The 13,185-nt window shown below is 36.2% G+C and overlaps 3 protein-coding genes across 4 annotated transcripts in view; 1 reads left to right on the top strand and 2 right to left on the bottom strand.

The window, feature by feature from the left end:
• Positions 1–13,185, bottom strand: part of LOC118279775 (uncharacterized) — a 51,083-nt gene that overhangs the window by 2,483 nt on the left and 35,415 nt on the right. For both annotated transcript variants that reach the window (XM_035599526.2, XM_035599536.2), the window contains exons 2-4: positions 7,029–7,140; positions 2,207–3,833; positions 1,347–2,116 (exon numbers count right to left, since the gene is read on the bottom strand). In XM_035599526.2, coding sequence (XP_035455419.1) covers positions 1,347–2,116; positions 2,207–3,833; positions 7,029–7,113 — 2,482 coding nt within the window. In that variant the 5' untranslated portion in view covers positions 7,114–7,140. The remainder of the gene's footprint in view (positions 1–1,346; positions 2,117–2,206; positions 3,834–7,028; positions 7,141–13,185) is intronic.
• Positions 8,080–10,515, top strand: LOC118270863 (uncharacterized). The gene is made up of 5 exons (XM_035586650.2): positions 8,080–8,401; positions 8,496–8,742; positions 8,823–8,915; positions 8,989–9,117; positions 10,363–10,515. The coding sequence occupies exons 2-5, from the start codon at positions 8,527–8,529 to the stop codon at positions 10,513–10,515; spliced, it is 591 nt and encodes a 196-aa protein (XP_035442543.2). The 5' UTR covers positions 8,080–8,401; positions 8,496–8,526.
• On the bottom strand, positions 10,508–11,937 carry LOC126911482 (putative nuclease HARBI1). Its single transcript, XM_050698774.1, has 2 exons — positions 10,762–11,937; positions 10,508–10,723 (listed from the first exon to the last, which is right to left on the bottom strand). Exons 1-2 carry the CDS (start codon positions 11,618–11,620, stop codon positions 10,533–10,535), a joined length of 1,050 nt encoding a protein of 349 aa, XP_050554731.1. The 5' UTR covers positions 11,621–11,937; the 3' UTR covers positions 10,508–10,532.

Raw genomic sequence — 13,185 nt, 5'->3', positions numbered from 1 at the left:
TGTGTAGTATTGCTACGAAAGTGAACATGCATGATTTTTTTGTTCTATTCACATGATTGCTCCCTATTTTTAGATATATATTTTTTATTTGTAGCCGCGCACTAGTAATGCGTAATTGATATTTATCTGCGCCTAAAGGGTTAATATCATAACTGGCGAGAAGTACCTATATGTTACATTGAATAGAGGTACGGTGTATACCCCTTTGGGGGTATTTCCTCAAATGTGACGTAACAGTAACATCAAGCTTTAAAAGGTGTTTTGTTACCAACACGTACGTTTGTTTGACCACAAAAGGGAAAACCTCGTGCAGGTTAACGTTTCATAAAATGGGAAAAGTACAAACAGGTAGGTCGTCATAGGGATTTACGTACCTAACTGTCATAGGTAATTTTACCGCAAAACAATGTGTATAAGAATATGGTCACGTACACGTATTAAACTCTAGTCTGCATGCATTATTAAAAAATTGGCTATTAAAGTATTTCATCAGTTTCTCAATTAACTATAGAGCAAAAATTTCCGATGTATATTTGTAGTAGAAGTTCTACAATCTCCATAAGTATTTACCTAGCTACCACTAGTCTGCAGGTGACCGATAAGCCCTGATAAATTTATTGACTGTCTTAGTACTTAGGTACTAATTTTGTTTAATTTTTTATTTAAGTAATTTATCTGTTTGATAATGGTTATCTAGGGAATGTGAAACCGGCCGTAAGGTGTGTAGGCAGGTACTCAAAATTCTAAACTGTTGTTGTATGGTAAGCTGATATTAAGTACAATACTTAAGTAGGTACCCACTCCCCATAAAGTATGAATAATGTTCTGTGAGTCAAGAAACAAAGCACCAATATTTCATTTAATACCTACAGACTTTATTGTCATTTAAAATGTTTTATTTATAGTATTGCATGTATTGCCTGTAATGCTCTACTGAAATGAAAATGACATTGAAACCAATTTGTTTTCTACGCTCATAAATAATTAGATTTTTTGAACGTGTTTATTATGTACAATGCAAGTTTAAAGGTCGAAGTTTAATATTTTATTCCACAATGTCTGATAACATTTGACCCGTCATGTCAATATTGTAGGAATATCACAAATCGTTATTGACATAAACATTGGTATCTTGTTACGCTACTGTTCGGGTTACAATAGCCAGACTGGTTGATATTATATTATGTTTTGTTATTATGCCACTTCGACGAACTACCACGCGGCTTCCTATTCTTATCATATTGCATTCCTGAATGCTATTAAATTATCACAGTTCGTTACTATTTATCAGTTATATTAATGCGGTACTCTTTGTAAAGTTATGGATTTAAATGCACTTCACATACCTGCTTTCAGCCTGCCATCATCAATGGCTTGTCCTGAGGGTAAGATGCTCTTGATGAATATGCCCAAGGGACCCCTGGGTGAGTCGCGCCCTCCAACAATAGTGAAGCCGAGAGGTTTCTTTCCATGGCCCTTCTCGAACGTGATGGTGTGGTAGGTGTGAGTCGGCGCCCTTGGTCTCCGTGGTAACGTACAAAAGTTAGCTGCATTTGGCGTTTGTGTTTCACTCTCACTGTCGTCTTTACTTTTTGTCCGTTCAATACCGTCCGGCGTATCGACGTTAACGACGTCGATGGCACAACTGAGCGCGAGCGCATCTTTATTGGCGCCACCGTAGCTCACGACCTGCCGGCGCAACAGCTTGTTGTTCATGCTGCTGTAGCTTGCGTTCTGGCCCTTGAGGAAGTGTGAGTGTGCCGTCGCAGCGCTGTCGGTCGACTCGTCCGCCGCTGATAGCGCAGTATGATTACACGCCGACTCATCCTGCGACCGACGTCGAACTATTTTGACGTCACATTTGTCAGCCCGTTTTTCCTTCCCTAATATAATTGCGTTTTCGTAGTCCACGGAACTTTCCCTCATTAGTATAACGCTTCTTTGGGACGGTTCCCTTTGTCTAGCGTCTACAGATTTTTCTCGTTGCCTACAAATCACTATGTCGATATCTGCCGTTCCTGACTTGAGAGCTTCTTTGGCTTCAGACATGGTGAGGTCGCGAAGTCTTCGACCATTAACATTTAGTAGTTCGTCGCCTATGCGTAGTGTGCCTTCCCTGTAAGACAAGATAATTATATTAAGTAAATGGCTAAATACTTCTTAAATTAAATACAATATAGAGTATGTAAATAAAAAACAAACTTACTTTTCAGCTAATCCACCCGGAACTACATGCGCGACTAGATAACCCACATGACCTTCATCAGTTAATTTGGTTTTGGCAATAAATATTCCGAGTTCATCTGACGGATTATTCCTAATTATTCTGACAACTTTAAATTCATTTTGTGTTTTGTCCGACCTGCTACCTCTGCTCGGTTTTCTGCAAGGAGGGATTGGCGGAATACCACAATCTTGACTGGCATCTCTTTGTCGCATTCGCTGCTTTTCGGTTAGCTGAAGGTATTGTGGTTCTTCGTAATCATTTTCTTTTTTTGGCATACGCCTAAGAATTTCCTTACGATCAAGTGATAAAGCTCTTTGGGTATGTCTAGGTCTAGGTCTGGGACATTCTTTCCTCTCTCTGCTCATTCTACCTGATGTTCTGGCTTTCATATAGCTCTGGTCTCCAGAGACACTCCGACCATGGCAAGGATGAAGTGTGTGTGTCGCTTGTGAGGCCGAACTTTCACAACGTGACGATATCCTGTCACTATCGAAAATGGAGGAGGCAGCAGATTCATTAACAAGAATGCCTGAATCTGCGTCTTCACAATCCTGTATTAGCACGTTTTCATCATCACATGATATTTGATATACATCATCGTGAAATACCGAATGCCCTTTTTGGAACTCTTCTAAACCAGGTAAAGCGCCATACGAGAAACTGCGTAATTTAGCTTTGACACCACCTCGTTTCTTGCGACTCTTGGTAGCTGCACTAGTCGTTTTTAAAATATTGTCATTGCTTCCATTTACCTCCTCGTCATTTTCGCCCGCTTGTCGGTAAAGCTTTGATAGAAATCGGTTTGTTGATGACTTCAGGTATCGGTCTGACATAGCTCTTAATTTTGCCGAGAGACATGAACTGGGCCCTACAGAATCTTTGCCATCCTTAGTCTTAAGTTTATCAGTCTTTTTTTGTGGGTTGAGTGCCATGGGTACATCGCCATATGCTTCATAGTCATCATTAAATATTTGATCGCTTGATTTAGAAAGTTTTGCTCCGGCTTTAGGTATTGCATGATATCGATCACATTCTGAACCGGAGCTGTAACATCGAGTGCCTCTGTTGGTAAATGATTTGCCTTCCCTCCATTGACACTCAACCGGACTAGTCATATTTTTAACGAAAAAGACATCATCGTCGTAGTTGGGCATTTTGACCCAAGGATTATGATTTTCGAATTCAATGTGGCTGTCAGCATAATTGCTTGGATATCGACAATTAGTGACATCTTCTACGTGTCCAAATCCGCTACAATCACTTCCAGATGTAGAGGCGGCATCATCTCCGTGCCGCAATGGACCGTTCGATTTGAAGCAAGATAGTTTAGTGTTCTTTACTTTATCGAGCAACGGGTTTCGCTTTTCTCGACAAACCATATACTCTTTCTCTAGCGAGCCTCCGCGGTTTTTGCGCGATGTATTATAACTTTCCTGTGGTGAAGTGGGGCCGTTTTGTAGCGAAATGCGCCGACTAACTGGAGTCTCGCCGCGATGGCGATGTGGAGATTTTTCAACGATTATTATTTGATCGCTTAGATTGTAGAAGTTGGTTTCCACCGAGCTGCTGCTACTTTTCCGATTCGGGTAGCGCACTGGGGATAGATCTGAAAAGAAAATAATAACCAATTAAGTCACGTTATTTTGAATAGAAGACTTTCCATAAGTAAGTTTGCTGACCCATGCTACGAGACCCTCACGGCTCAAACTTGTATATTGGAATCTGTAGTTCTAACTTTCAAGTAAACAGAGTTAGCAATACATATTCATGTTACAGAGTAGGCTCTAGGGAAAGTTAAACTCCCTTTCCCTTAGGTGAAATAGCTGGCTTTCCAGTGCAAAGTTAATGCCTATATCAAATGGCAGGGAGACAACTAGACGCGTCAATTAACGCACTGATTGCATCACTAGGTAACTTGGCCGGTTATTACCGACAGCATCCTAATGACGTCATTACCTAGTTAAGGTTTCCTTAAGGTAAAGTCAACATTCCTATTAGGATGAAATTCTAGCATTTCTCGCATCTATTCAAGTGTCAAGCAAATACTTCCTATTTTCTCTGTTTCTTTGCTCTCTGTTACATAATCATGAGGCCTTTGCGTGATTACGCAAAGAGTAGCCTATTCATTTAACAATGACAAATCGTGCTGTACTCTAAAGGTGGGTTGCGTGTAGTGTGAATTTGAATACAAATTAATAAACCGAACTAAAATAATTTGTAGATATACTCCACCTTTATTAATTACGATATCATTCTGTAGACGTAAACGACAGTTTAATGGAGGATAGAGGTACTTAAAATTAATTTCGGTGGGCAATTTAGTATCATTATATTTGACAGTTTATCCTGTTAGTGCAATTTTGACTAGCTTTGAGTTAATTACTGTATTTGTTATTGTAGCTACTCGTTCTTTGAATACATATGACGTACATGGTAAATAGATCTGCTTATGGAAATAAATAAGACTTGTCAAGGTAAATAATACTCAGAAATCCCTAAAAGGATAAAATGATGTTCATTCACAAAATGTATGTGTTGGAATAACCATGTTTTTGTTTGTAATAAGGTAATATAAACAATATGGCGTCATCAATCTATTTTAATCCGTATACACGTACTTAAATGCTTTGTATGTAAGTAGTACTCAAGGTATCTATTGCAGTATTGTGTTAGTTTTCCTATTAAAGTTATTCAGAATGAATATTTTTTACGAGTCTGTGCATTAAACGGCTACAAATTAATCCTGCAGCTTAATCCAAAATTAGGTACCCAATCAATTAGTTTACATTTCGCATTCAAACCACGTGCGCGTGGTAGGTACTTATTAGTAATAAACGCAGAAGAACAAAAAACTGAATGAAGTTAGTCACTCTACTTAGCTACAACCTACTAAAACAAACGCTATTGTATCTTATTATTTTATAGTAAACCAAAATAAAACAATATGATTTTTAGTAGGTAGGGACTATCTACTAACCTCTAGAGTTGCATTTATAAACTAAAATACTTAGTGATGCAACTGATATTAGACGTAGATGCTTACGGTCCCTAATGTGATAAAATCTTTAAATTGCGTTCACTCGGTCAAGAGGAAGCAAGACAATTTGTAGGACAAAGATTTTGGATACAGTGGGTGGGCATAAAGAGTCCAATAAAATTATCCCACACAATGTAGGATGCAACTCTCTCAGTGTGGGTGCGTTTTATGCACTTTTAAAACACCCTTTGTGCACCTTTTATTTAGGCCTATATGGGCTTTCGTGGGCAACGCTTTATATTTAATGATTTGATTTGATTCAATTGAATTGCGTAAAGAGATTAAAGTTAAGATTGACTTGGATTATGTCGTAGTTTAGTAGGAACTTTTGTCTTTTTTCCCCTCTATATTTATTAGTCACGTAATATTTTCTTATTCCTTAAAACCCTCGCTTTTTAAAAAATGAGAAAAAAGTATAAAGCTTTCTATCCAGGTAATTTATGTTGAAAGAGATCACACTCGACGAAAGAGGCGATTTTTTATTCTTTGTTAGGCAATAGCAAAGAAAATACACGACATTTTCCTTCTACTATAATTTCTTGAACAACATGTATTAGGGCCAAAAAGTATCCATCAAAGTATTTCCATCATTTAGAATATAACACAAAGATTTCTCCTAAAAAATAAAACCAGTTTCCCTAGCTTCGATGTCGTAGTAAAATGTCAACAATGTTTCCATTTGACAATGATATAACACCACTACATAACATAACTACGGATGTTACATAACGTCACTGACCTTGACTGCATTTCTTCGCGTTTCCGATAAACTTAGGCATAAAACATTTCTTTCGTAATGTTTGAAAAGAATACGTGAAGGCGAAGATTCTTGTTTGAAGTTGTTTGCCTCATTGCCTACTTTTTAACCATAACATAAGTAAATGTGGTTTTGGTTTGTTTACTTGTAATTCCCCCAAGAGGGAAGTACCCTAAGCACAGAATAATAAGTTGCCCTAAGTGCCTGTGTTATTTAGAAACTAGCTTCTGTCAGCGGCTTCGCCTGCATTCCCGTGGGATAAAAAGTATCCTAAGATAGAAGGTATACCAAATTTTATCTAATTCCGTTTAGTTGTTTCAACGTGATTGACGAACAAATATCCAAAAATCCAAACAAACATTCACATTTATAATATTAGTGTGATATGTGTAAGTAATTGCTTTATTAGTTCAAGTAATTTAAGGAAGTCAACGGGACTATTAGATTACATGAGTCAGTTACAATTTAAGATTCCGTCCTAGATGCTACTATTTAAGACCTGGAAACTAAAACCCCAATAAAAATAACCTTAAGAATTTAGTCAAAGTCGATGGTCGTTAGCCTCTAACCTACTTTAAGTACTTCTTACAAAATTTGTAAACACAAAACATTAATTAAATACATTCGTTTGGACTGTTAGTACATAGAAATTTCAATTAGACACTGATTAATCGTAATCTGATAAGTTGTGTAGCTAGAATACTTTATCAGTTTCCAAGAAAGCCATTTTCCTTTAACTTTGCATGACTTTTAACGAAAAAGGTAAATTGAAGAAGGCAAAAATACTCTAATATTTTTAAGGTCCCAATTCCCAATCTCAAAAGCCGGTAACACACTTGTAACTCATCTGGTTTTGGGCGTACATGGGCGATGTTGATTGCTTACTATCAGGTGATCCGCCCGCTGGTTTGCCGCTCTATACTTACCACAAAAAAGGTAATTTAGACTCTAATGAGACTTGTAATACAATTCCCAAAGGAAATTAGGTACATGTCGTGTCAGCTTACCGATTCTTGACCGACGCGTGGGCCGCGGTTCGTCTGGCGTGACGGCCAGAAGCCGCGGCGGCTCGCCCTTCTTGAACCACCGCATTTTCAACTGTCACTCCATCATTGAACACTGAAACAAGAAACATAAGATTACGCAACCTGCATTATTTCTTTACTTATTTACTTTAATTGTATTTTATTGTAAGTAGGCTACCTATATGAAAAACAATAGGATGACGTGAGTACAAAGATGTAGAGATACGGTTGTTTAAGGAATCTAAGTCATTATTACACAGTTTAGAGTTCATATTGTTTTAAATGAATACATATTGTCTGTTGATAATAAGTATAGAAATTGTTAGATTGCTAATAAAGTGTTATCATGAAAACTCATGCTGCAATATCGTAAACAACTCACTAACATGATAAAAACATGTCGATGTTTGATGTCATCATTACAAACTAGATGGCATTAATGTGTCGTATCAAATTAAACCTTAAAAAACTATAATAGAGATCGTGTGACTAATAGAGTTTATGATAAGTCTATTGATGTCTGATAGGGGAGAATGGAAAAGAAGAAAGGAAGACATATTCTTGTACCGATTCTAAGTAACTTGGGATAGGGGCGGGAAAAAGAAAAATAAAGACATTTTATAAATGAGCCCAATAAAATTATACAGTTAGCCTCCGCGTCAGCCGTGCAATCTGATAATTATTGCACTATAAACAGTTGAACGATCACTATTATAAAACTACTGTTATAAGTATTTACGGCCTTACTTATAAAAATCCACTAATCAACAGCTAAGCAACTAATTAACTAATAACTCATTAACTCCTTAATTATCAATTAACTATTTCTTACTTATAAACACTGTTTACACGTCACTTAACTAAGCAATGGTTAAATAACGTTTTTATTTTATACGCTGCCAATACCAAACGTAAAGCTACATTGTGATGGTAAAATTCCTGTTATCCAAAGAGAAATTAAAAAATCATAACGTCAAAATTCTAAATTGTGTCAAATATTGTCAAAAGAGTGGTAATTTCAAATTTTTTGGTGTTGTATAAATATACAGCGGTGTGGTGTTTTTGTTGTGTTAGTGATATAATGGAATTGAAATCCGCTAAGAAAAGGGCCCGATCTTCAAACTGGGATGAAGAAGAAAAGGTTATTGTCATATTAAATTTATTGTTACTTGTATTGTATCTATCTTGTTGCACCAAAATACCTGTCCAAATTGTACTAACTCTGAACTTTGTTATTTTCTTGCAGAGAATTTTAAGACAACTTATAATGGAGAAAATTGATATTATAGAAAAAAAGACACTACTACAAATACCAATGCAAAGAAAAAAGCTGCTTGGCAAGAAATATTGTCTAGGTAGCATTGTTTTATTTTAATTCTTTCATTTCTTTCATTATCTCTACTACCAAAGTGGAAAGCACTCATGTTTATAAATGTTAACCTTTTTCAGTTTTAATAGCCTTAATAAAAAGCCCAGGGATATGACACAAATTGTCACCCAGTGGCGTAATACAAAAGGCCTAGTTAAAACTAGAGAGTCGGAGTATCGGCGGGCCAGGCAGATGACTGGTGGAGGACCTCCACCACCAAGTCCGCCACAAGAAGATCTCGAACTAATTCAGTCATTGCCTAATGAGTTTGTGATTGACAGTAATGTTTTTGATAGTGATAGCATATTTATTGAAACAATAAAACAGGTATGCATGTATAGTTTGATTTCATATTGTCGCATAGTATGATTTATTTATTTATACATTATAATAATTGTCTATTGCAGTCACAGTCAACAGCAACTGAAAAGATGATGTCAGAATCTGGGTTAGCCACCACAGAAATAGCAATTATTGTAGATTCTGAGAAATCAACTCAGGTACTGTAATCCAACTATCAACTGAATGAAATCATTATAATAAAATATTCATTAATATGCTCTCCTTTTTCAGTTATCTAATACTCCTGATGTGGAAGAAAATCCAATTTTATCAACACCACTAGCAGCAACAAAAGTAGAGAAACACACAATAAAAAGGGAATTATATAAGCCTAAACACAAACCTAAACGAAATAACAAGGTAACATCTTAATCACAGTACTTATGGTTATGCCTGATAGTTGCATGATTTTGTTCATAAATTACAAAACTGACTGTACTGAATAAATTATGTATGGCGCTAGAGTGGCAAATTTCACCAAAGTTGCCGCATTTAATAAGGATTATAAAATGGTATAGCACTTTGCAAATTATTTCTTAAATTCGACACAAAAAAAGATTTTTCAACAAAACTCCGTTTCGATGAATTTATTTGAACTTACTAATATTTCTTCTAGTGTACTCAAATCATACGTTACAACCTCGTATGCACTAGACAACACTTTGCACGCGATTTGTTATCATCATGTTGAAAATCAGCGAGGATCTCTTGTTAAACAACATTGCCTGTCTACTCATGATTTCACTACCGCGTCGATATGCTGTGTACATAAATGTGCCGCGTCCGTTCCTTTTGATTTTAGGTACTACACATTTGATAATGTGTTTGATGCACTGAACATGAACATGACATCATATTGCAATCATTCAATATTATTTAGAGAAACATGAGACACAACATCAGTTCTATTGCCGACGAAAGCTGTAAGCGAAATGAGCGAGACAGGCAATGTTGTTTAACAAGAGATCCTCGCTGATTTTCAACATGATGATAACAAATCGCGTGCAAAGTGTTGTCTAGTGCATACGAGGTTGTAACGTATGATTTGAGTACACTAGAAGAAATATTAGTAAGTTCAAATACATAAATTCATCGAAACGGAGTTTTGTTGAAAAATCTTTTTTTGTGTCGAATTTAAGAAATAATTTGCAAAGTGCTATACCATTTTATAATCCTTATTAAATGCGCCAACTTTGGTGAAATTTGCCATTACTAGCGCCATACATAATTTATTCAGTACAGTCACTTAAAGTAAAGTGAAAATTTTATTCAGAGTCTTTGGTTCCTCTAAAACTAACAATGTTTTCCAATCTAAAGCAGTTGGCTAAGAATTTATGATTCCATATTACTGGAGCACTATTCAGGTTAATGTAAGGAAGACTGCAGCCGAAAAAAATAAGATTTATAGCAACAAGAGTCAAAAGACTGGCACAGGGTGTACTTTTTCGTGGATAACACATAAGTCACTGTAATTTAAAAACTGTAGGACTTAGATTTTTTTTTTATATTTTTCTGATATCAGTTGGAACCTTGCTGATCATCTAGTGCCCGTTGGACGTCGACTTCAGGGTACACCCTGTATACATCTTGTTGTTTCTTTTTCAGATTGCTGATAATTATGAGAAACAGTTATTTCTACTCACAAAAAAGTGCAAAGAAAATAAAGAAAAACGGGAGGATGAGTTGCATAAGAAAAGAATGGCAATTTTGGATCTAGAACAGAAATATTGGGAAAAAAAATTAGAAAATGTTAAATAAAACTATGTATTTGTATTTTAAAAGAAATTCTCAATAAAAATGTTTCTGGTTATGTGTGTCAAATTATTAGAGTCCTGTTCAATGGCCTCAGTGTCTTCATCACTGTCTGTGTAAGGGGTTTCATAACTTAAAGGGTCATCAAATTCAATTGCTAAATTGTGCAATACTGCACATGCAACAACTGTCGTTTTGATCGTATTGAAAGACCCTCTCATTATTTCCAAGAAAGTATTTTCCATAAAAGTATCCGAAACCTTGCCTTAAGTACACCAAAACATCTCTCAATTACGTTCCTGGTGCGAATGTGGCTATAGTTGTACCGCCGTTCTGCTTCGTTGCGGGGTCTCAGTACTGGAGTCAGTAAATATGGGGTACAAGGGTATCCACCATCGCCTATAAGTTTTCCTTTAAATTCTCGTTCTTCAAATCTCCTTTTAATGGAACTCTCACGCCATATTCTTGCATCATGAGTACTACCCCTCCAGTGGCAAACTATATCACAGATCTTCAAATCTGCATTACACACCATTTGAGTATTAATAGAATAATGTCCTTTACGGTTTATATAGTACTGACCAACATCTCCTCCAACTTTTCTTATTTTAATATGGGTGCAATCTATTGCACCGGTAATATGGGGAAACCCACAAATTGTTTCGAATTTCCGAATAGTTTCAGTCTCTTCTCTTAAATTTGAAGGCATTTTAATATAAATGGAACTTTTCGAAGCCAATGCAATAGCAACTCTTTTAGCAGTTCTTGATAAAGTCTGTTGGCTCATGCCATGAATTTCCGCACAGTCTTCTTGAATCTCATGGCGGCCCCAGTATCTTATAGCTGCCATTACTTGCAACTCCACAGGTATACTGCCGCCCCGGCTATCCATGGACAAGTCGTTTCTTAAGATATTTATAATTTTTACCATATTTCCTTTACTGAATCTGTAGCGATGCTTGAAGTCGCTTTCACTCAATTCCTCCATTGGGTTCGATCTTGAATTATATATTTTTACTCTCCTTCTTGAACCAATATTCCTGAAATTTCTTATTTCTTCTATCTCGTCACGGTATGTGCGTAATTCATTATCGTCGTCAAATATATCCATTTTTTTATATTTATCCACTTCACTTTCCTAAGTAGCGGAACAAAGCCCAGCAAACAGAACACAATTCAATGCGAAGTTTGCATGTGGTGTTATTGTTGAAATATACCACAGCTGTGACTTTTACGAATTTCGGACGCCATTTTGGTAATTAAGGTCTTTAAATAAGGCTTCGACACTGATTAAGTTGACAGCTATTTAAGCAGTCGCTAAGACATTAATTAGCGTTAATCATCGTTTATGAGTTAAAATATTTTTTAATACGTAGTTTAACTGTGTCTTAACTTTAGTGATCGTTTATAAGTAAGGCCGTTAATAATTATATTTCTAACATGGTTGGTTACACTGACATTTAGGACATGTTCCTTAGATATCAATCATCATCTATCTCCACCTCAGAGATCAAAAGGCCACAGTAACCGACTAAGCAGATTACAATATCTATAAGCACCTGATAACTTGTTAATTTTGCAATAGCTGAAAGAGCTGCAATAATCTTTTGAAACGAGCTATTGCAGAAAATATAATAGAGCACCAATACAGGTGAAATATTAGTTTCCTCATTCTCATCATGAAATAAGAAGGCAATCCGAAATTAACAAAAATCGTCAGAAACAGTGCCGTATTTACTGACTCTCGAATTTTTTTTTGAGGGGGAAATCATTCAATGGCTTCTACCGCCTTGGGTGAGGTGAGAGGGAGTGGCAGACTCTTACTGACTAAAAACTACCCCGTTCCTACTCCTGCTTTTCGAGCCGGAGCCTCAGTAAACCCGCTAGGTAATCCGCTCCGGATCTCGACCCTCGACTATATCTTAATTTTTATTCGAAAAATCAATTCCAATATTTTTTGTCCAACGCATGAATCAAAATCGCGATATCGCACAGCAGCCGGTCCATCTAGTGCCAACTGTGCAGAGATTTTGTAACAAGTACCTACATGTACTATACTTATACAACATGTAACCATTGACCACTTCAAAGTCATTAAGTCCTGACAGGTTTCTTAACTTGTCCGTCTCCTTTTACGAATCTATTTGCACATACCTACCTATTTCTGCAAGTACCAGTACCAATAAGTAAAGGCTTGCGTAAGTGTAAAAAAATTGAATATTAATTAATATATGAAGGTTAGGTTGTTGACAAGTTGTCAATGATGGACTGCGGTATTTAGGTGAAACTACTTAAAGACTGGTAAATAAAATGCCGCTAAACGTCAATTAAGTGTCGTTAAAATACCAATATTTAATTAGCTGTCGTAGGCTACCTACATGTTTATGAACGAAAAATAATAAGAAAACATCATCTATGCTAGTCAAATAATTAAAATTTAAAGCAAATATTTTTGGTTCTAAAATAATTTTCATCAACCATTTTACTTTATAATAGATGCGGGTATTTTCTACGTGCAGAGGGAACTTATCTATCTCCGCCATAAGCCAATGACCTCTTTAGCCACCCTCATACAAAACCGTTGGGGAACTACAAAATAATGCTTACTATATTCAAAACCATGTTAAAACCCACTAGCCAAACCATTAAGGGTTTAACTATAGCTTTTTGGGAATA

The sequence above is a fragment of the Spodoptera frugiperda genome, chromosome 15 (assembly GCF_023101765.2).
Source record: "Spodoptera frugiperda isolate SF20-4 chromosome 15, AGI-APGP_CSIRO_Sfru_2.0, whole genome shotgun sequence".
NCBI classification, from domain to species: Eukaryota; Metazoa; Arthropoda; class Insecta; order Lepidoptera; family Noctuidae; genus Spodoptera; species Spodoptera frugiperda.
The sequence above is the reverse complement of the archived record's forward strand: the minus strand, read 5'-3'. Positions and strand labels throughout refer to the sequence as shown.